Below are 22,128 nucleotides of genomic sequence, written 5' to 3'. Positions count from 1 at the left end.
TTTTAGTTGGTAGCGTGAGAAATCCCAGGACATGGCCCCAGATGCCGACCTGAGGGGGTGATGGGGTTCCTCGGGGACAGCAGGAAATGGGAACTGCAGGGGACAGGGCTGCCCCCAGAGGTAGTGAGCTGTCTGTGTCTCCCTGAAGGTGGGCCCAGCAGAGGTGGAGCAGGCTAGTGAGCACTGATGGGATGAGGAGAGAAAGACACTGGCTATCAAATCTGTTATTCTTTGCAAGAGGATCTGAGCCTTGGCCTGGGAGCCTGCGGGGGAGAGTGGCTAGTGCAGGCCCTAGGTGAGTCTCATCTGAGAGAGAGAGCTGCGGGGAAAGGTGGTGGAGGTGGAGAGGGAAGTAATACGGAAGGGGCCATGGAGGGTCATCCCGGGACTTGGGGTGGGGGTGCTGTGGGGAAGGTGGGGAGGTGACTGTAGTCTCCAGCTGGGAGTACCGCCCCTCATTCTCCCCTCAACCCCAGCCTCTGACTTGGCTTGTCTAAGCCCTCAGAGCTGAACTGGCTGGTCCTGGGGTTAGGAGTGGAGGTTCCAGCCATTCCCACCGAGGGTGGGGGACAGATGATTGTGTCGTCAGGAAAGACTTAAAAGCACGGAGGATGGTTGAGCTGTTGTCCCAGAGGAGACTCTTGATCTCTCTGGGTGGGGTGGAGGGTGGGTTAGGGCTGGCAAAAGAAGGGATGCCCCTGTGAGGAGCCCTCATCTGGTTCCACTGCCCTGGTAACAGGTGTGGCAAACATGCCTAGGGAGGGGCTGGCTCTTCAGGTTCATTACAGCATAGGAAGGGACGGGACCCAGGGCCTGTGTTCCAATTGCCTTGAGATTCCAGGAGCTTCTGAGGAGAGCAGAGGGAGATGCATGGTGTGGGAGGTGCTCTGCGTGGGGGTCTGTGTAGAGTTCTGAGTGAAGTGGCTGGGCCTTGTGGGACTGGTATGTGATGTGATGAGGTTGGGGAAGAACAGTTACCATTAGAAGCAGTGTCAGGGATGGAGATCAATGCCTTCCTTAAGTTCCAGGCCTCCCGGGGGCCTGGATCCCTTGGAGTCACTGCCCCCTTGCCTTGAACTGGAAGCTGACTGAGAGAACTATGAGTCAGAATAACTGGACATCTTTCTGTGGCTGGAGATGCTGGTCCTGATGGCAATGAGGGCCCTGGGCCACTCCCCCTCACCGCATCGTGGTGTGCAATAAATTGCTGACCCCATGGCCACGATGGCTGGAACAACTGGTGTAAGGTGTCTGATTTCCTGCTGCGGTCCCTTAGCACCCCAGAGTGCCCTTCCATGCCTGGGTGTGGCCTGGGGGAGGGGACCATGTGTGTCTTTCATACACTGTGGCATCCCTGCCTCAGCGAACTTGCCTCTCAGGGAGGGAGCCTTGGCTGGCAACCACGCCTGTGGCCTCATTCCTCCTGGTGGCTCAGTGGCCAGTGTGCCTTGGGGTCAACCAGGCTTGGTTCCAATCTCAGCATAGCCCTTCTAGCTGTGTGGCCTTGGATTTGTCACTTTTCTCTGAACCTTTGTGTCCTCAGGGGTAGATTTAAGATGACAGTAACAAGCCACCTCCTTCCCTGAGGGGCTAAGCGTAGTGCCTGCCATGTGCTCAGGTCCCAGGACATGAGAGGTATCAGCCCCCATGTGTCCTCGCCCAGGCCCAGCCCCTCTCCTTGCCTCATTGGCTGGAACCACGGGGTCCCACGAGAGGAGGTGCGCGAGCGGTGTCTGCAGGGCCCTGGGGGAAGGGAGAGAACGGGAGGGTGAGGTGTCGGTTTCCCATTGGTCTGGGGCAGGCTCTCTGCAGCAACCCCCACTGCGCGTACACACCTGCACCCCTGCACCCCAACCACAGTCCCTGCTTGCTGAGCCAGCTCCACAGACCATGAGGCTGTCGCCGCTGTTGCTGCTGCTGCTGGGGGCCTGGACCATCCCAGGGGGCCTTGGGGACAGGGCCCCACTCACAGCCACCGCCCCTGAGCTGGATGATGAAGAGAAGTTCTCAGCACACATGCCTGCTCACCTGCGCTGTGACGCCTGCAGGGCAGTGGCCTACGAGGTGAGCCCCCCACCCCCTCGCCGCCCCGCGAGCAGTTCTCCTGCCCCTACCCAGTCCCCCACCCAAGCCAGACCCCTCCATCTACCTCAGATTCCACCGCTGGCCTTGGATCCCCAAACCCCGCCCCCCCCAAGGCATCGAGCTAGACTCAGCCTTCCATGATATTGCCATCTTCACCTCACCGGCACCGGCCTGCCTCAGTTTACCTATCTGTCTGCCCAACAAAGAGCAGGCGATCTCTGGGACACCAGGGAGTCACTAGCTTGTCCTCTCGGACTCCTCCCTTTCTAGAACCACCCTTAAGTCTGGACTCCTTCCCAAAGCATGACTGGGGAGCATTGGTGTATGTGTACACGTGTGCATGTTTGTCAGTCCCATGAGTCCATGAGCATGTGTGTGTCTTGAGTTCACATACAAACCTGTCACGCGTGCCTGAGTACTTGTGTGTGTCTGTGTGACTGTGTGCACGCGCACGCACACGGGGGCTATGAGTACACGTGTCACTGAAGACTGGGAGGTTTTTTTTCTTTCCTTGTTCTTGTGGTTTCAAATAGTGTGTGCTGATGGGCAGGTGTTACCTGGGGGAGGGGCCCCAATGCCCAGGCCTAATTCTCCACCTCAGTGTTTCCCACCCACCTCCCATCCCAAGGCAGCGGATCTTGCCTCAGCTGGCGTGGTCCCAGCTTTCTGGACCTGGGGGAGGGCCATGAAGCCTGCCTCACAGGTGCTTCCTGTTCAAAAGGCTCCATTGCCTCGTTCTTCCTCAGAGACACAGGCTTCTGTCCCCGCCCCCAGCCCAATCACCCCTCCTTTCGCGCTGAGCAGTTCTGAAGCCCTGGTTCTCAACCCCTCCTTGTTCCAGATGTGGCAGCATCTGACAAAGGCAGAGGCCAAGCTTCACACCCTGGACTCTGGGGGCCGTGGCAAGCTGAGCGAGTCGGTATACACAGACGTCCTGGACCAGAGCTGCTCCCAGACCTGGCAGGGGTGAGTTGAAAATCTGGCCCCTGCCCCCCTCCTCCAGGGGCAGGCTGATGAGTAGGGCTTCTCATTCTCCCACTCACACACCACACACACTCCAATAGGGCTCTGGCCCAAGGGTGGGGACTGGCTGGGACAGAGTCTGAGCTCTGGAGCTGGGAGCAAGTAGAAGAGTAAGGTGGCCAGGAGACAAGGTTGCTGTGTGACTTTGGGCCCGGAGTTTCCCCTTTCTGGTCCTTGGTTTTTCAGCAAGGAGGCTCAGAATCTGGGCACGAAACTCGGCAGATGCCCAGTGTGCCCAGCTTCATGTGCTGATGGGCTCCACTAATGCTGTCTCCCTCTCCTCCCACTGCCTCCAGCTACGGAGTTGGAGAAGTGGACCAGGTGAAGCGTCTCATGGGCCCAGGACTTAGGAAGGGGCCGGAGCCGACCATCAGTGTGATCATCATGGGGGCGCCGTGGCCCACGAGGTCGTGACTGGAGGACTGGGGTGGGATGGAGCCTTGGTCTGCCCCACTGCGGGCCGGGCAGAGTCTGAGGCTCCTCCTGGGCTCCCCTAGGCTCTCCAAGACATGCTTTCACTACCTGGGGGAGTTTGGAGAAGACCAGATCTATGAAGCCCACCAACAAGGTCAAGGGGCCCTGGAGGCATTGCTGTGTGGAGGCCACCGGGGGGCCTGCTCAGAGGAGGCACCAGTCACAAGGGCAGAGCTCTAGTCCAGCTCCTCCTTCCCCTTCCTGGTCAGCCCCTAAAGGGAGCTGGGCTTCTTCTGGATCTGTCCCCTCCTTTCTGCAGGCTGCCTGGAGGGCGGGGAGGCCTTGTTCTTCTGTGCTGCCACTCTCCCTCCCTCCTCCAGCTTCTGGGCCCTGGGGCCCAGGGGGCGGCCAAGGCCTTCCCCTCTGGACTCAAATAAAACCAGTGACCTCGATTTCTTCTCTCTGCAAAAGGTGCTTGGGGGGCTGGGAGGATAGACATTGGTGTTTCTGCTGACGTCCCTCCTAGAGAGGGCCAGGTACACATCCCCCACAATTTCCCAGAGGTAAGTGAGATCTGTCATGGCTGGAAATGTGAGTGAGCTGTCAAAGGCATATGGAACCAGTTATCTGAACGGTTGAAACCCCAGATCCCTCAGGAGAGAAAAGAAAAGCCAAGGCAAACTCCATAAGCAGGCTGCCTGTGGACATACCCACTGCAACCACTGCGTGCTGCTGTGCCCCTCCCAGAACACTAGTCTTCCTGGGTCTACACCCAGCAGCTGCTCACTTTCTAGACTCTGCTCTGACCCCAGCTAGCACGGTTGAGCCCTCGGTGCTCACCTGGGACAGGGCAGGGCAGGGCAGGGCAGGGGTCCTGGAACAGGCTGGATTCAGTATCTTGGCTCTACGTCCTGCTCTCCCCAGAAATTCTCACCTGGGGCCCTTTTCTTAGAAACGGAGAAAAGAGCTCCACCTGGTTCACACCTGGGTCTGGGTATCTGGGGTCAGTGGTGCTACAGCTTACAGTTTCATTTGTGTCTCTGATCCTCCAAAGCCCTGGAAAGTGGACAGAACAGACACTCTAATCCCCTGTTGACAGGTGCAGAAACTGGGGCTCAGACAACAAAAGAGGCTCAGGCAGAGTCCCAGGCTGAGCAGTGGCAGGGCTGGGAGGGGATTCAAATTTGGGGAGTGGGGGAAGGTTAGGGCTGAAGGAATGGTGGTGTCCCAGGCAGGCCCTTACCACTCTGCACCCCAGCCCGCTACGTTCCATCACCTGTTCCCCATCTGCCTGAGGCCCCTCCTCCTGGCCCTCAGGAGAGAACTCTTAAGCACCAGGAGAGCCAGGGCCCAAGGAATTGGCTGAGCAGTCAGTAGTATCAGGTGTGGAGCCGGGAGCCCATGACGTGCACCTGCGTGGCCCTGTGTTTTTGTGGAGTGATTTAGAGACACTTTGCGTCAGAGTCTAGGTGCTCCAGGTCCATTTGTGTGATTGTGTATCTGAGACCATGTGCAACTTCCCGGCTTTGTCTCCATGTGTGTGGTATGTGGTTTGGGTTGAGTTGAGGGTCCAACGGACAATGTGTGGAAGGGGTAGGGCTGTCTCCCCAGCCCCTGGGAAGTACCGGGGAGGAGAGGGTGGGGAGGAGAGTACCGGGGAGGAGAGGGTGGGGAGGAGAGTGCCGAGGAGTAGAGGCTTCGAACTGGTCAGATTACTTTGGGAACCTGGGAACAGGAGCCAGGATTTGAGAGGAGAGGACAGGTGGACAGAGGAACGGGCTGGAGGCTGGACAGGCCGTCGGATTCGGGGCTGTGACATGAAGCTGCTGCCCAGCTGGACAGTGGTGCTGCGGGGGAGGCCTTGGGGCAGGGCCTGGCCATGGGCACAGCGACCCAGAAGCAGGTGGACCCTAATGGGGTTGGGGCAGCGCAGAAGGGAGCAGAATCAGGGCCCTCAGCCCCTGGGCTCTCCCCAGCCCCCAGGAGGGGAAAATAGGCCGGGCCCAGGCCGACTTCAGCGGCTGTGTGGCAGTCACTCAGGGCCCGGTGCTTAGAAAGGCCCCACAAATCAGTTTAATGCTCTGCTGTTGCTGTTTTTAAATTTATAATACTTTTGCAACAGGGGCACCAGATTTTCATTTTGCACTGGGTCCCGCAGATTATGTAGCTGGTCCTGACTGGGAGGGGAAGGGAAGGAATCCTTGTCCTGACACAGAGGACAGAAAAGACCGGGCTAGCCTCGGCAGCTCCTTCTCCGGAGGCCCATCTGTTCTGCGCCTCAGGGACCCTGAGGGGCGAGTGGAGGTGGTGGGGAGGGCAGCCCTGTCTGACATTTAATGTATAATTAACAGCGTGGGCTCAGTAGTTCAGGCCAACCTGAATTTTTGGAATGGCTTTCTAAAACCTTGCTACCTGTGTGGCCTTGGTCAGATCACATCTCCTAAATCTGTTTCCTCAGCTGTAAAAGAGGTTAATGGCACCTAGCACCTGGGGTTAAACATGACAATACGTAGATGTTGCTTGGCACGCAGTTGGTCCTAAATAACGAGGTGGGTTATGATGATGATAATGATTAACTTTTGATTAATAAGCAGGGAAAAGCCTCATTCAGAGTGTACCATAATATGTGCCCATTTTCACTCCTTTCCTCTCACCTCACCCAGGGCCTGGTAAACTTCCACGGCCGTCTGCTCCTCACCCCCTCTCCGGCCCTCTCTCGGAAAATACCTGTCCCGTGCCCAGGCTCAGGTGCGGGCAAGGAAGGGTGTGCTCGGGAGGTAAATGTGGCAGAGGCTTGGGCGGCCTTTTCCACCGTGGCCGGAGTTAATACGTTACCTGGGCCTGGGCCCTCCTTTCGCAATCAGTGTTGGAGATCTGGTTACAGATTTACTTTGAACAATGTCGGCTATGCGGATTAAAGTCCTCCTTGGCCTTCGTATAAGCAATCCCTTCTTCTCCTCAGGAACTGCTCACACCTGTGCCCCAAAGATGAGGGCCCAGGAGGACCCTGAGGGCCAGACACAGGTGCTGGGGAATGAGGGGAGCGGGTGGGGGCAGGGTGGGGCTGGGGGCCTGAGCAGTCCTTGCTCCCTGGGAGGGCAGAGACAAAGGTTCTGATGAACTGGATCGAGAGTGACTGTCCCAGGCGGAATGTGGCAGTTGGGGGAAGGGTGGGGTGGCAGTGGGGTGAAGGAGACTTCTGCTCTGGGACTGGCTCACCCCAGCTTGGGGGCCGGCAGGGGCCCAGCCTACCGCCCCATTAGTGACACCCCAAGGACCTCTAAGGGACAGAGGGGGGACCAGAGTACGTCCAAGAGGGCCTGTCACAGTCTCCAGCCCTCTTTGCCTCCTCTCCTGGTGACCCCGGCCTTCTGATGTATGGGCCCGTTCTCTTGGAAAGAAGGCCCAGGTTCTGAGGGCTCCAGGAGCCAGTACAGTGGACTCATCCCTGCACAAAGCAATGTGAGGTGGGAGCCACGTGTAGCCAGGCCAAGGGGTAGCTGGGTGCATGAGCATTGAGGAAGGGTGGGGACCCCATTCTGAGGAGCTGACAGGCCACTTGGGCTACCTAATTGATTCTGAAGCAGAATGGACTTTTCTGGTTCCCATCACTCCACGCTGAGTTACTTCTCTCTGCTGCCCCCAGCATGAGTCCCTGGGCTCAGCAGGGACCTCCACGAAGGACCCCCCGACGGCCCTGTGCACAGAGCCCAAGTCTGACATGTTGTACAAGATCGAGGATGTGCCGCCCTGGTACCTGTGCGTCCTGCTGGGCTTCCAGGTGGGCATCTCCCCAGGGCCTTCCCACCCCCGCCCTGCCTGCTCCCCAGCCCCCTCCCTGGCCAAAGAGGTCATCCTGGGTAACAGGAAGAGAAACCTAAAGTCAGAAGCAGTGACTGTCACCAAGCAGGGGTGGGGAAGAGGCTTGATGGGGCCTGAAAGGGACGAGGTATCACCTGCCAGGCGGAGTGCCGGTGACAGGAAAGGGGGCCCACTCCACAGAAGCTGCAGGAATAACTTGGGGGCAGATTAGTAACCCCCAGAGAGGTGAGCAGTCGCTCTGTGGGAATGCCTTATGGGAGTATCAGTCCTGGGTGGGCACACTGGCTGGGGCGGCACGGGCTCAGGCCCACTGAGGCAGGCGTGAGGACTGTGAGGGTTCCCCTGCCTCCCTGTGAGCTCCGTGGGCCCTGCCTCATGCACTCTCCCCACACCCCTAGCATTACCTGACCTGCTTCAGTGGCACCATCGCTGTGCCCTTCCTCCTGGCTGAGGCGCTGTGTGTGGGCCGTGACCAGTACATGGTCAGCCAGCTCATTGGTACCATCTTCACCTGTGTGGGCATCACCACCCTCATCCAGACCACACTGGGCATCCGGTGAGCTGCCCCACTCCCACCCCTACCCCACCCCACGTAGACACACACGCAGTGATCCACACAGCAGGAGCCGTCTCAAAGGACTCTTGTGGGACAAGAAAAACTGCTATCTGCCCCCACCTGCTGCTTTTGGTTCCAGGCTAGCCTTAGAGCTAGGCAGCTGGGGTCCCACCCTGGACCCCTGGTGTCCCTCAAGGAAAGGGAATGTGCCCTAGCTGGGCTCTCCTCCATTAAGCCTTACTCTGGGTAATTGGGACCACTCACTCCCCTGCTGCCAGGGCTTGTGTGGGCCTCTTCAGTGGTCCGTCCTCCTGGGGGCCCCCTGCCCCTGCGTGCACAGTCCTAGGCCTGGGTGGCCTAAGGATGGTCATTTGTTTGGTGGGAAGATGAAGGAAGGTTGTGAGTGGAGCTTGCATGCAGGAGCTGAGCTGTCCACTTCCGTGCACGTGGCCCCTCACAGTGCAGGAGCTGGTGCTGAGAAGGAAAGGGAGCAGGTTGTGAGCCAGGGGCTCCATCTGTTTTCTTTCTTAGGCCCCCAAAATGTTAGAGTCCTGCCTGGGGCCTCAGTGACTTCCCTCTGTTCTGCCCTTGCCCTTGTTCCTCTGTGTCTCTGTCCCTGTGTGTGATTCTCCCTGTGCCTCGCTCTGTGCCCCTCCCTCCCCATCTCCCCTGTCTCTGTGTTCCTGCCTCCCCACCTCCCACCCTGTCCCTGCTGCTCTGTGCCTCTCTTTCCAGGCTGCCACTGTTCCAGGCCAGCGCCTTTGCATTTCTGGTCCCAGCCAAAGCCATCCTGGCCCTGGAGAGATGGAAATGTCCTCCAGAAGGTGGGCACATTTCTGGGGGCTGCACTGGAGAGGGGAGCCCCAGGAGCCCGGAGGTCTGGGCGACTGTTCCATGTCCATACCCCAAGGTGCCTTCAGGGCAGCATCTTTACTTTCTCTCTCTGTTCCCCGTGCACGTGTGTGTGTGTTCCTGTCTATGCCCCCAGAGGAGATCTATGGTAACTGGAGCCTGCCCCTGAATACCTCTCATATTTGGCACCCACGGATACGAGAGGTGGGTTTGCATGTGGGGTAGAAGAGACCTGGACTTGAGGGTGGGACTAGATGGGAGGGAAGGCCACTGCTGAATTGGGGGATATGAGGATGTGGTCCAGGAACATTTTTTTAACTTAGAGGTCATGGCTTCTACATGGTGACTTATAGCTGATCTTTGCTTTTCCAGGTCCAGGGTGCAATCATGGTGTCCAGTATGGTGGAGGTGGTGATTGGGCTGATGGGGCTGCCTGGGGCCCTGCTCAGTTACATCGGGCCTCTTACAGTCACCCCCACTGTCTCCCTCATTGGTCTCTCTGTCTTCCAAGCTGCTGGTGACCGAGCTGGCTCCCACTGGGGTATCTCAGCTTGGTGAGTGGGCACCAGGCCTGATCCTTGCCCAGCCCCAGTCCCTCAACCCCTTCGTGTCCTGCCCCCTTAGCCTTGGCTCTTGCCCCCAGCCCGGCCTACCAGCCGTTTTCTCTTTGTGCTTCTGTCCCCAGCTCCATTCTCCTGATTGTCCTCTTCTCCCAGTACCTGCGAAATCTCACCTTCTTGCTGCCTGTCTACCGCTGGGGAAAGGGCCTCACTCTCTTCCGCATCCAGATCTTCAAGATGTTTCCCGTGAGGAGCTGACAGGCGGTTCGGGGTGGGACTAGGGCAGGGGCTGGACCTATGTCCAGGGCCAAGGGCAGGGGAAAGGGCAGGGGCAGCAGGGGAGCTAGAGGCAGAGTTGAGGTCCTAGCCAGGGATGGGGGCCGGGGTCTGAGCTGGGGCTGGGGCACAGGCTCGGGCTGGGGCTAGGGCTAAGGTAGGAGCTGGTTAGCCTGGACCAAGACCTCCTGGGCCCTCAGTGCAACCCTCACCCCCCACCCCCACTTCAGATCGTGCTAGCCATCATGACCGTGTGGCTGCTCTGCTATATACTGACCCTGACGGACGTGCTGCCCTCAGACCCCACAGCCTATGGCTTCCAGGCACGAACAGATGCCCGAGGGGACATCGTGGCTATTGCTCCCTGGATCCGCATCCCCTACCCCTGTGAGCAACTCCATCTGGGCCCCTCTGCCTCCAACTGAGACCATCAGTGAGGCCCCTGGTGACCCGAGTCCAGCTGATGACATAACAAGTATTAGCTGCACATTTATAGTGTGCCAGGCAGAGTGGTGGTTACTCAACGTCTCACTCCAGCTTTATGACTCTAAGTGACCCCAAATAAGCTCCCACAACTGTATAGCTCCCACCCCAGCTTGAGATCTCTTTACCCCTTCCCCTGCTCCACCCAAGTACTGCCTAGTCCACTCCCTGACCCACCTAGGAACACTCATTGCATCCAACCTCCCATCTCCCTGTTGATACAGGTCAGTGGGGGCTTCCCACAGTGACTGCGGCTGCTGTGCTGGGAATGTTTAGTGCCACATTAGCGGGCATCATTGAGTCCATCGGAGATTACTATGCTTGTGCCCGCCTGGCTGGCGCACCACCCCCTCCAGTGCACGCTATCAACAGGTATGCCGACCTGCCCTCCCCGGTATCTCATCCCCTCAAGGGTCACTCAGGAAGCAAACGTCCGGACAGAATTGAATCCCAGAGGTGGGGGACAAGGAGTTGGGCAAGTCACTAACTCTCCAGGTTCTCCTTACTTATGAAATGGAGATGCTCTCATCACTCACTCTGTGTTGCGAACAGCTGAGGAGACAACGAAGTCTAAGGGAAACTACAGTCACTGACAGCCTTCCATGTGTCTAGCTCTTTCTTTCTCTCTTTATTTATTTGGCTGCACCGGCTCTTAGTTGCAGCGCATGGGATCTTTTTAGTTGCGGCATGCGGGCTCTTAGTTGAAGCATGTGAGATCTAGTTCTCTGACCAGGGATGGAACTGGGGCCCCCTGCATTGGGAGTGCGGAGTCTTCACTGCTGGACTTCCAGGGAAGTCCCCATGTGTCTAGCTCTTGATGTGCGTTCTCTTATGCAATCCACTAATGGCTCTGTAAGACAGGTACTCTTAATGTCCCCATCTGACAGATGAGGAAATTGAAGCCCAGAATCACCTAAGGATTAATTGCCAGGGCAGTGGGACTGGCATTCAGACCTGGGCTCCTGGCTCCCAGACCCACCTCTGGCCCGGAGTGGGGAGTACTACGGACAGATAGTTGCAGCTCACACAGCCCTAGAGACTCTGGCCAGGCTGGCCAGGGCAATGGGAGGACACAAACCAGGCTAGAGCATGGACCAAGGCCCCCACTTGCCCTTTTCTTACAGGGGTATCTTCACCGAAGGCATCTGTTGCATTATCGCAGGGCTGCTGGGCACGGGCAACGGGTCCACCTCGTCCAGCCCCAACATTGGTGTCCTGGGGATTACCAAGGTGCCGCAACTAGCCAGAGCAGCACAAAGCCGCGCCCCAATTCCATGTGCCACAGGCCCCGCCCCAAACCTGTCCCTACTTTGGCCTAGCCCCACCCTGCCTTTGACAGGCCTCCCTTGCATCATGCTCTGACCCATATGTACCTTGCTCTTATAACAGGCCCCGCCCACCCACCGCGCCCCTCCCCTCCCACAACTAACCCCACACAACTTCACCCCCTGGGTCTAGCCCCACCCCTTGGCTCACTGGCAGGTGGGTAGCCGGCGCGTGGTGCAGTATGGTGCGGGTATCATGCTGGTCTTGGGCACCATTGGCAAATTCACAGCCCTCTTCGCCTCGCTCCCTGACCCCATCCTAGGGGGGATGTTCTGCACCCTTTTTGGTGAGTGTTGTGCGTGCTTTTGGGGTGTGGTCGCCGTGTGGTGGAGCCTACCCGGCCCGCGAGGAGCCTCCAGCGGTTCTTTTGTGCTCTCAGGCATGATTACAGCTGTGGGGCTGTCTAACCTGCAGTTCGTGGACATGAACTCCTCCCGCAACCTCTTCGTGCTTGGATTTTCCATGTTCTTCGGGCTCACGCTGCCCAATTACCTGGACTCCAACCCGGATGCCATCAACACAGGTGCCTCCACCTGTCTTACCTGTCTCAGGGTGGGGGAGGTGTGGTGGGCTCAACTCTGAGCACAGCCTCTTCCCTCAAAGGCTCCACACAGCCAGAGCCACAAATCCTGCCTGTCTCTGGATGTTAGCAGCTGAGGCTAATTAACAGCTCTTCTTTACTAAGACACTTTCTGTGGACAGGTATGAGCTTTACATATGCTCATTTAATTTTCACAACAGCTCCATGAGATAGATACTATTACCATCTTCATGTTACAGGTGAGAAAAGTGAGGTTCAGATGGGTTAAATGATTTGTTGCAAAACAAGTAGCAACCAGCAAAACTGGGATTTGAATCCAAGGATGGGAGGCAGAGGTGTATAATCTTGAAAGTCAAGGTTTTGTACTTTCCATCTCTGTGCTTGCTCAAGGAAGTCAGCAGGCTGCACCAGTGGGGAAAAAGTCTCTGAGCTCCGTTCTCCAGATGGGGCCGTGACACCCATTAGCCTTTGGCCTATTCCACAGGCATTCCTGAAGTGGACCAGATTCTGACTGTGCTGCTGACTACGGAGATGTTTGTGGGTGGGTGCCTCGCTTTCATACTGGACAACACAGTGCCAGGTATGGGTCAGCCCTGAAAAGGGGAACAGAGAACCAGGTTGGACTCAGGCAGTCCAGCAGATGTCTCCTGAGCTGAAGCTGTGGCCAGATCAGATGCAATGCCTCAGGCCCTGCAGGGAGAAGCAGGAACAGATGGGCCGGAGGGAGAGACCACCAGCCTGATAGAGGCACAGGCTTCCCTCTTAGTCTTGAAGAGGGTGTGGCTAGGAGAGTCATTCCCGGGCCCTGTAAATTGTTTCTTTTCCATTTCTTTGTTGCCACTGGGTTGAGGGTTGCTTTTGCTTTCTTAGAGTAGGACAGATGGAAATGTAGCATCAGTATGTTGGCAAAATTCACTCCAAATATGCCAGTGACTTATGCTGGCTACTAGAAGAGCCCCTAACGTTTCTCTTTGGTATCAGGGCTTTTTACAGGGATCATGGAGGATACTTTGTGGGGTCCCTGAGAATCCTCCTGACCCATGTTTATGTGCCCAGGAAATATATAAAAACTAAATGTCACCAGGTGCTCTAACTATTAATAAGAATAGTTAGCATTTACCAAACATTTATGGGTCAGGCATGGAGCTAAATGTCTCCTTTCATCCTCAAAAACTATCCTGTGAGGCAGAGACTATCAACACCATTTTATATGAGAAAAAAGAATCAGAGGTTAGGTGACTCACCGAAGGTCACAAAACTTGCTGATTTAAAACGCTGCAAATTTGGGATTTAAACAAGTCCATCTGATGCAGTTAGTCCAAGGCCTGTGTCCCAGCCACTCCACCACAGTGCCTCTGCTAGAGAGTTTCAGGGGAAGTGTAAGATCAAGGAAAGCTCCGTAGAGACAGGGGCTAGATTGCATCAGTCCACAGAGATGACAGATGGAGGATGATAGCTCTCCATCTTCTGCGACTTAACAGCCTAAACATAGCTGACCCCACTTGCTTTCCCCTCTCTGAAGACACAAGTGTCTATTCAGAGCACAGGAATCAGCGGCTGGCTATGCACAGCTGGTGGGTTAGAGTTTGGGCAGGGAAGGGCCAGGACTCCCTGGCACTTTCAGGGATTTTAGATAGCATCAGATGAGGGAGCTTTTGGTAGCAGCTATCACTTGGATGGATGGGTGATACCTGACCATGGTACCCCCCTCGCCCACCAGAGGAAGCTGAGGTGGGACCTGGAGAAGCTCATCCTGAGGACATGAGACAGGGAAGTGGCAACCTCAATGCCTAGGGAATCCACGGAGATAGAGGGCGTCTGGGTGGGCAGCTCTACAGAGGGGTCTGTGATTTGGGCAGCTGGATTAAGCTACCCAGATGTTAACAGCCTCAGAGTGCCTGAGTTCCTCACATCTCTATCCTTCAACCCAGCTGCCCATCAGCAACCATCTCTGCCAATGATCAATATATGTATTATGCTACATAATCTTCAACAGTCCTTCAATGTGCATGATGAGGAATCTGAAGCTCAGAGTGGTTAAATCACTTGCCTAAGGTCACACAACCTGGTTTCAAGCCCAGGTCTGGCTGGCTCAGAACCTTGTCCTCAACAATGGAATTACAGAGCTTTATTCTGTAGAATGGGTATATTTTGCTGATAGACCACTTTGCATTTGCTCTTACTCTTTACCTACCCACAGACCAACCTTAGAGGGGCAGTAAGTTTGGTTCAGCAAGTGCTACTGGAGCAAGCATGGCCGCGAGTTAGACACTTAAGGGTAAAAAACATTAAGTCAACAAGATAGGAAGTAAAACTAGGTTTAAAGCAATTTAGAGCAATGAGGTGAATAAGCCTGGGCTGGAGTCATCTGGAGGGCTTCCTGGATGATTCTGGGTGGGGCCAAGAAGATTAGGACTTGGAGAAGCACTGGAGAAGGCAACACAGGTAGGGATGTGGAGGGGAGGCGAGGGAGTGCCGGGCTGGCTCTTGTGTCCCAGCAGTGGTGAGGAGTGGGGCCATCAGTCACCTCAGTCCTGTGCCACAGCTGCAGCTCTTCTCCCTCCACTCTGCCCACCTGTGCTCTTTGTGCAGTCAGGCCCAGCTCAAACAGTACCTCCTCCAAGTGGTCTTCTCTAAGGACGCCAGCCCTCCCTCAGTGCCCTCTCCTCTGAGACTTTGGGACACATTTGGTTTCTCTACTCATGGGGCTTTTCAGTCTGGGCTGCCAACGCGTGGAAATCTTTGCACTAGATTTACACTGTCTCACAGTCTTCGGTCAACCCCAGCCCTCTTGTGAAAACCTCAGAGAATTCACACATCCCTCCCATACCTCCTAAAGGAGACTTCCCCTAGTTGTAAAAAATCTCTCTCGCGTATCCCTACCACCAACAAAGATTTTACTTAGCTTGACTTTCTGAAGTTTGTATTATAAAAACAAGAGAGTTTATTTTCCAAATATGGAATCGTAATATTGAATATTAATACTGATTACAGTGTTTCAAAATATAACTTCCTGCCCTCACAGCAGTCTGAGCATTATTTGGTCCCCACTGGCCCAGGAGACACCAGCCCCATACTCGAGATGTAGGCCGACAATTACTTAACCGTCTGCCTGCCTTCTTGATCATAAAATTTTGTGTAATAGTGCCTATACACCTCCCACCAATGTTTCAAAGAAATTAGATAATGAAATAAAAGCACTTAGCACAGACCATGGCACACTGTAGATACACAATAAATACTAATTACGTATAACCAGTATCCCTTAGGGTTCCCTAGAGCTCTAGCCAAGTTAAGAGCTGAGATATCACAGATTCAACTTTTCAGGACCAGAGAATTGAGAATCAAGACAACTCCAGAAGTCTACCTTATGGCTAGGTTATGGGAAGGGGAGGTAGCAGAGGATTGCTGGCTCTGGTAAGTGACCCCACTGTCCTCTTCCAGGAAGCCCAGAGGAACGAGGTCTGATACAGTGGAAAGCTGGGGCCCATGCCAACAGTGAGATGTCTACCAGCCTGAAGAGCTATGACTTTCCCATCGGGATGAGCATGGTAAAAAGAATTGCCTTTCTGAAATACATTCCTATCTGCCCAGTCTTCAAAGGATTTTCTTCAAGGTCAAAAGACCAGCTTCCAGTTCCAGAAGATACCCCACAAAATACAGAAACTGGGTCTGTGTGCACCAAGATCTGAAAAACTGCGCCCAGGAAAGGTAGGATGTCTGTTAGTCTATGGCTTTTGTGGGAGGGTTGAAAAATCACAACATTCTTATGCTTTAACCAAAGAGAAAACAAAGTACTCAGTTTCCATTTCTGTGACCTATTTGAATATTTTCAATCAGAAGGCATACTGGGTAAAAAGTCAATATACATATGTGGAACTCCTTAGCCATTTTATAGTGACAGTGGAACTTCCCAACAGGTGTGGGCCAGTAACCTTGTAGGAGGTTACAAGTATACTGAAGTATTGATCCCTTTGGCCTTTGGTTATCTGGGCTGATACTGGGTCAACTGGAGCCCATGAGCCATAAACTCTAGCTACAGGCAGCCTCATCCTTACACTCCAGTATGATAAATTACACTTTATGACATAGAAAAGGTTGAGAAGTAACTGACATAGCATAAGAATAGGAAAAATCCTCTCACATAAGGTGCCTTGTTTAAATAGTTGTAATAAGATAAAACCCCTACGAAACAGAATGACTTCAGTTACCCTAAAACTATGCCACATAGGCCCAGATGGGGTAATAATGTGTTTCAAGCCCTTAAAAAAAAATCAAAGTGGTTTTAATGTGCACATTGCCTCAGACAAGTTCCAACAAAGTGAGAGCTTAGCTTAGATAACTCCTTAATTGTAATAAGTCACTTAAATAGAACTTTCTATGTACCAGGGATTGTCTTAAGTACTTGATGTGTATTAACTAATCACACAATCCTGAGATAGGCTAGTCTTTGCTCTTAAACATTAGGTTACAATGCCTCTCTAATTCAAGTTTATAACCTCTAATTATACTGCATGATGATAATTCGGCAGTATGTGGAAATGAACTCATTTGCCCCCGTCCAGGCTCAGAGAAGTGATCTGTAACCCTCATACTTGGCAGCCTGCTGTGCCACTTGTGGTACTGAGCTGTTAGAGTACAGAGGGGACTGGTGGTATTATGGCTCCAAAAAGAATGAAAGCCAAGCAGGATCGTCTGCTTCAGCATCTTAAAAAAACCTGTTTATTAGCTTAGTAAGGTAGCTATTAAAAAACACCAGGCACAGGTACGCACACCAAAGGACCCTAGGAAGAATGTGACCCAGAACTGACTAGATGGCCTTCTTAATCTTGAGCCCTCCAAGCTCAAGAAGAACACAGAGGACATTATCAACGACTGAGTAGGGCCGTGGGGCAGAATTGTATGTGGAACCAGGAAATTGCTAGTTGGTTTGACAGCCTATCCCAAATAAATATTAGCCACAAACCTATTATTAATTAGCTTGTGAGGGTGAAAAAGGGGAAGGTCCAGGTGAATCAAAATAGCAAACCAGTCCAATCAGAACAGCAATGGTTTGTGAAGGGCAAAACTCAATGAAGGTTAGACTACAGTAAGGTTACCATTATGCTGGCCAGCCAGAAAGTTTCTTAACATGGATATATTTAATTGCCTTGACACTGCAGCCTGAGGTGATCAAGGTGGGCTACGGAAGGGGCTATGGGATTTATTTTACTGCTGTATTTTGGACAGACACTTATATAACAACATACTCGACACTATGGAATATAATAATAAAGCCTGCTCTCTCAGCAAATCTTGCCAGCAGGGCTGTCCTGAGGGACTGAGCCCACGCTGAAGGAAGTATCACCACTGGAGAGTCTGTATTCCAGCACCAATAAACACAACCATCTGCTCAGTTCTACTATTATTTATTTTTTTAAATATTTTTGAAAAAATATAATTTTTTTACAATATTTTCAACTTAAACACTATTCACACTGAACACGTATGGCAGCTTAACCTACCCAAATAAGAAGTTTAAGAAGCCAAAACTGTTCTAGCTTTGTTAAAAGAAAAGTTGTGCTGCAGACTATTGTAGTGATAGTTAACAAAGCAAGGAAAAGCACCACTCAAATCACAGGTTACAATTTCTTTGTTCAATTGGATTATGGGTTGGTCAAATGTTAGACTTTACACAGGTATAGCTTTGATGCAATGACTCCTTAGAAGAGGATGTAGTTCTCAAATCACATACTTTCTCAGATGTAACATTAGGAGAATTCAATATTTCTTACATGATAACATACCATAAAAGCCAGGACTTTGGTTACTAAGGTAGTGAACCTAAGACATACTTGTTTATAAAAAATTATTTCAAATTAACTAACAAGCCTTCATCAGAAAAAGGAGATTCTTTCTGATGGGGACAAATGCAAATTTAAGTCTGAACTGAGAAATTAACTACTAGAACTTAAATTTACTCATTTAAAAAAATTTCGACATTAACAAGTATCAGTTAACGTTAAGGGACCAGTTTAGTCTCAAAAAGGACAATTCACTAAGATTTAGAGGTCATTTAATTTGGTGCTTTGACACAACTTGACTGGTGCTTCTTTCCTCACTGTCTTCACATCAAGCCATGGGGCCAATTCTATTTTCAGTAAATGTTTGACAGCTTTTTACTTAATAACAGTCTCAGCACTTTTATTAAGCATGCAAGACTAACAAAACTTTGGCAATGCATAAGTGTAACACAGTGACAAGAGAGAGCTTTTACAATTAAGTCTTCTAATACTGCCTTCACAGTGTGGAAATTGTGCTACATCCACCAAAAGAGGGCCCCGTCTACTCAAATATTTCAGTACTTCACCCCAGGAACAAACTCCTTTGCATTTGGATTCAGATTGCTCTTGACCTGGAAAATAAGTACATAAAAAAGCAAGTTCATTAACAGATAAGCTTCAGATACTCAGAAGCATTCAACCCAGATCCACATGCAAAAACATCTTCCAAAAATATAAGACAAAGGCAAGAATTCAGATTGTAAGGTCAAACTTAAGTAAAAAAAAAATAAAATCCACAGCAGGGAAAGGAGGAACCAGATGTAAGCTACGTATATTATACCAAATTTTATCAAGTTTCTAAAGAGAAAGTAGAAATTGAAATTAAATTTGCTTAAGTGTAATCAGAAACTCACTAACTTCACATCAACTAAAGGAGTGTCTCAGAACACGGAATTCTGTCCGTTTAACTATGATACTTGACTTGCTATTTAAACAGTTTCATAATATGCAAAAATACTAAACAAGTGTTGAAATGATGATAAAAGTGATTGGGGAATGATTTACAGATTAATTTTACTTTATGAGGCTCCTTGAAAATATGGAGTTGTCTTTCTACAACTGCTGTATTCTAATTCCCACAGGTAGCATGGTATATAAGAGGAAAAGAAAACTGCATGGGGAGCCAGAAGACCTAAGTTGGAATCCCAGCTCTGCTAACTAACTTCTTATATAGGCCTGGATAAGTCACTCTCTGGGACTTCATTTTTGCATCAGTTAGGGGAAGACTGGGCCAAAGCCTCTAAGAGCGTGAGAGACTTGTACCACCATTATTTTGTATTTCTAAATCTTTACTTTCCTAAGCAGATGTGTCAGCATATAGGGAATGGCTGGAAATTTTCCTCTACCACATCTCTGAATGCAAGTTGATCAAGAAAAAAAGAAACCAGGACGATTCCAGGGCCTGAAATGGTAGGCATGCTGGCAGGATTTCAGATTGAATCTGAGCCCCCAATATCACTTACTTCAAGACCAAAGCATATTAAACAACATGTTGGAGCAATAATTTAAGTTTCATAATTTATATACAACCATTCCCTTCTCTCAAGGGAAATACATCTAAACTTTAAAAGTCTGAGGTTTAAATTTAAAAAGCAGTGTTCTTGAATGTCCAATCTTTTGGCAGCTACAAAAGAATGAGAAGGAATTAACCTCAAATGGACTTGAGTCAAACAAACCAGTTTCTAGACAATGAAAAGATGCTGGGTCCAGTTAAAGTTATACATTATGCCCAGCAAAGGGCTTCCCTCCGCAGAGCAACCAGGATTATTTGTGGAGTGCCTAATGTGTAGCCATAAGCAAGCATATCCCAACAGACTATTCAGATCATGTATCTGCTTAATTGGGTTAGTGTCATTTACTGCAACAAAAGCTATACCACAAGTAAATTTCAGTGTTCTCTATACAGCCCTTTAGAAAAATGGTTTCCAAATGCCTGATAGGGCGGGCTGGCGGTATCCTCTGGGAGTGCTTTTAAAAAATTAACATGCCTAGATGACTGATTCTGCAGGTCTGGGATGTTGCTGAGAAAATTTTTGTAATGCTTCATAGGTAATTATGACGTACAGCCAGGTTAGGAAATCACTGCACAGTGAACAGAAGACAACTGCAAAAATTACTTCAGAGTCTAGGGGTAAATTCCAGAGAACCATCTTGTAGAAGCAACTAGACAGACTGTCCATATGGAAAGAAAATTTAACATTCTGACTTTAAATTATTTTATCTTAATTTTAGCAAACGAATCATTAGGTTTTACTCTAGTACTGATGCTTAGTTATCAAAATTCGTGAAAAAACTTTTCACTACAAATAAACTATCAGCAATGAGACACTGAGAATAACTAAAAATATAAAAAGATTTGTGTTCCTTTTCTGCCAAGAGCATGTAAAAGTCTTTATCATAGTTCCAAATGGAGTTAGGGGTAACTCAATGAAAATCCTGGGTCAGGAAAAAAAAACCTCAAATTTTATCTTTCAGAAAAAATTTGTAATTTCACCAAATATTTAAGACAATTAAAGAGCAAAACCTCTCCATCAAGCTACTTTTGCATAGGCAAGTCACATGAACATCCTGTGTACTCCCTTTTGAATTAATGCTTTAAGACATTTCCTAGGGCAACATAGTTATCATTATCTAAAAGCAGTGGCAAGAAGTCTGTTAGTAGTCTCAGGCTACCTCCAGAGTGTTGCCAGAAGTCACTCCTTATCATAAGTAAGACCAGGAGGCCTCTGCTTCCATAGTAAGAAGCAGCAGCATTTCTGAAGGGGAAGAGATGTAGAACTCTTCTTAAACAGATGGTTGCTAGCTTTTCCACTTATGGGAGAGATGAGCTAGGTTTTAAAAAGATGAAAAAATAACTCTTTACCACAAGATCTTCCAGGGAAGAGCCATCACTGATAACAAGGTCATTAAATTGGTCTTGGATTTGGTCCATAGTTTGTGGGAGATCTCGAGCTGGAATAAACCACTCATGTTCCTCTTCTTCTTCCAGCATTTCTTGGAAACAGCGTTCAATAAATTCTTCTTCCCATAACTCCTCTTCTATCTGGATTTATAATAAATAAAGGGTAATTTATAGCACACTTGGTAAGATGAAATCACTAGAAAAGGCTTAAAGAATCTTGAACTAAACCATTTAAAAACATAATGTCATACCTTCCTCCTTTGCTTCTGTGCTAAGGAAAAAAAAATCTTTTCCATAAGACCTGGAAAGATCTGTTTAGGGTTTTGCTATGTCTTTACTTGTCACAGCAGAATATTCTTTTTTTTCCACTGAGGGTGGCGGGGAAGAAGTAACAAAGAAGTGTTCTCATGGAGGAATGTGTATCAGAATTACCTGTGATACTTCTAAAACTATACAAACCCTAAACCCACTCAAAAATGACTGGAAAAAAAAATCTTTGGGTAGGACTTCCCTGGTGGCACAGTGGTTAAGAATCCACCTGCCTGGGCTTCCCTGGTGGCGCAGTGGTTAAGAGTCTGCCTGCTGATGCAGGGGACACGGGTTCGTGCCCCGGTCCGGGAAGATCCCACATGCCGCGGAGCGGTTAGGCCCGTGAGCCATGGCCGCTGAGCCTGTGCTCCACAACGGGAGAGGCCACAACGGTGAGAGGCCCAGTTACCGCAAAAAAAAAAAAAAAAAAAAAAGAATCCACCTGCCAATGCAGGGGACATGGGTTTGAGCCCTGGTCCGGGAAGATCCCACGTGCCACGGAGCAACTAAGCCTGTGTGCCACAACTACTAAGCCTGCACTCTAGAGCATGTGAGCCACAACTACTGAGCCCTCGCACCACAACTACTGACATCCGCACACCTAGAGCCCGTGCTCCGCAACAGGAGAAGTCACCTCAACGAGAAGCCCACGCACCGCAACAAAGAGTAGCCCCCGCTCACCACAACTAGAAAAAGCCCTCATGCAGCAACGAAGACCCAACACAGCCAAAATTTAAAATAAATAAATAAATAAAATTATTTGGAGGGTAGGGTCAGCAACTAAACATTCTCACTGAAATAAGACTACATTGCTTTACTCTTGAATATATATAACTGGATATGGTGAAATCAAGCTGGCTACTAATTATCAAAGCCAGGATCAGAGAGAAACTAGATGAAAGGTAGAAACAGGTACCAGAAATATGGGAATAAAAGACATCTATCAATATATGAGAGTTCTCTAAAAAAAAACAGTGGTGTCAGATTTTGAGGCTGATCAGAATGAGAACCTTACATGAAAAACAGTACAATCTGTACCCCAGTACCTGTGCCTATTTGCTCCTGATTCCAGCTCTCTTGACTTTCACTGCAGTAGAACAATCTGACTGGTGTAAGGTAGTGGTTTCCAAACCTAATTGCTCACTGGAACCACCTGG

The 22,128-nt window shown here is 50.7% G+C and overlaps 3 protein-coding genes across 4 annotated transcripts in view; 2 read left to right on the top strand and 1 right to left on the bottom strand.

The window, feature by feature from the left end:
- Positions 1 to 1,521: 1,521 nt before the first annotated feature.
- Positions 1,522 to 3,974, top strand: MZB1 (marginal zone B and B1 cell specific protein). The gene is made up of 4 exons (XM_033853240.2): positions 1,522 to 2,064; positions 2,927 to 3,051; positions 3,405 to 3,515; positions 3,606 to 3,974. The coding sequence occupies exons 1-4, from the start codon at positions 1,648 to 1,650 to the stop codon at positions 3,760 to 3,762; spliced, it is 810 nt and encodes a 269-aa protein (XP_033709131.2). The 5' UTR covers positions 1,522 to 1,647; the 3' UTR covers positions 3,763 to 3,974.
- A 1,212-nt stretch (positions 3,975 to 5,186) lies between these two features.
- Positions 5,187 to 21,569, top strand: SLC23A1 (solute carrier family 23 member 1). Of its 2 annotated transcripts, XM_033853233.2 has the most exons (16): positions 5,194 to 6,270; positions 6,485 to 6,546; positions 7,169 to 7,303; positions 7,743 to 7,900; positions 8,636 to 8,724; positions 8,889 to 8,956; positions 9,125 to 9,306; positions 9,438 to 9,558; positions 9,819 to 9,975; positions 10,296 to 10,443; positions 11,196 to 11,301; positions 11,554 to 11,683; positions 11,777 to 11,920; positions 12,423 to 12,518; positions 15,383 to 15,649; positions 18,843 to 21,569. In XM_033853233.2, exons 1-15 carry the CDS (start codon positions 6,147 to 6,149, stop codon positions 15,628 to 15,630), a joined length of 1,968 nt encoding a protein of 655 aa, XP_033709124.1. In that variant the 5' UTR covers positions 5,194 to 6,146; the 3' UTR covers positions 15,631 to 15,649; positions 18,843 to 21,569. The 2 variants fall into 2 exon arrangements, with proteins under 2 accessions (XP_033709126.1, XP_033709124.1); XM_033853235.2 differs by lacking the exon at positions 12,423 to 12,518 and having other exon boundaries at positions 5,187 to 6,270; positions 18,843 to 19,264.
- The window catches only part of PAIP2 (poly(A) binding protein interacting protein 2), a 20,980-nt gene continuing 16,182 nt past the window's right edge, over positions 17,331 to 22,128 (bottom strand). Inside the window, exons 3-4 of the mRNA XM_004320938.3 lie at positions 20,624 to 20,803; positions 17,331 to 18,332 (exon numbers count right to left, since the gene is read on the bottom strand). Of these exons, the coding sequence (XP_004320986.1) occupies positions 18,276 to 18,332; positions 20,624 to 20,803 (237 nt within the window). The 3' untranslated portion in view covers positions 17,331 to 18,275. The remainder of the gene's footprint in view (positions 18,333 to 20,623; positions 20,804 to 22,128) is intronic.

This window comes from Tursiops truncatus, chromosome 3 (genome assembly GCF_011762595.2).
Source record: "Tursiops truncatus isolate mTurTru1 chromosome 3, mTurTru1.mat.Y, whole genome shotgun sequence".
Taxonomy (NCBI): domain Eukaryota; kingdom Metazoa; phylum Chordata; class Mammalia; order Artiodactyla; family Delphinidae; genus Tursiops; species Tursiops truncatus.
The sequence above is the reverse complement of the archived record's forward strand: the minus strand, read 5'-3'. Positions and strand labels throughout refer to the sequence as shown.

What these genes read in the sequence shown, in the direction of transcription:
- MZB1 (XM_033853240.2), top strand. Translation starts at nt 1,648, where the DNA reads ATGTGTCCTCGCCCAGGCCCAGCCCCTCTCCTTGCCTCATTGGCTGGA. An exon ending in TGCTCCCAGACCTGGCAGGG is followed by an intron (nt 3,052 to 3,404) that starts GTGAGTTGAAAA and finishes CACTGCCTCCAG; the next exon opens with CTACGGAGTTGGAGAAGTGG. An exon ending in GGGGCGCCGTGGCCCACGAG is followed by an intron (nt 3,516 to 3,605) that starts GTCGTGACTGGA and finishes GGGCTCCCCTAG; the next exon opens with GCTCTCCAAGACATGCTTTC.
- SLC23A1 (XM_033853233.2), top strand. Translation starts at nt 6,147, where the DNA reads ATGTGCCCATTTTCACTCCTTTCCTCTCACCTCACCCAGGGCCTGGTA. An exon ending in CAGACCACACTGGGCATCCG is followed by an intron (nt 7,901 to 8,635) that starts GTGAGCTGCCCC and finishes CTCTCTTTCCAG; the next exon opens with GCTGCCACTGTTCCAGGCCA. An exon ending in ATGGAAATGTCCTCCAGAAG is followed by an intron (nt 8,725 to 8,888) that starts GTGGGCACATTT and finishes CTATGCCCCCAG; the next exon opens with AGGAGATCTATGGTAACTGG.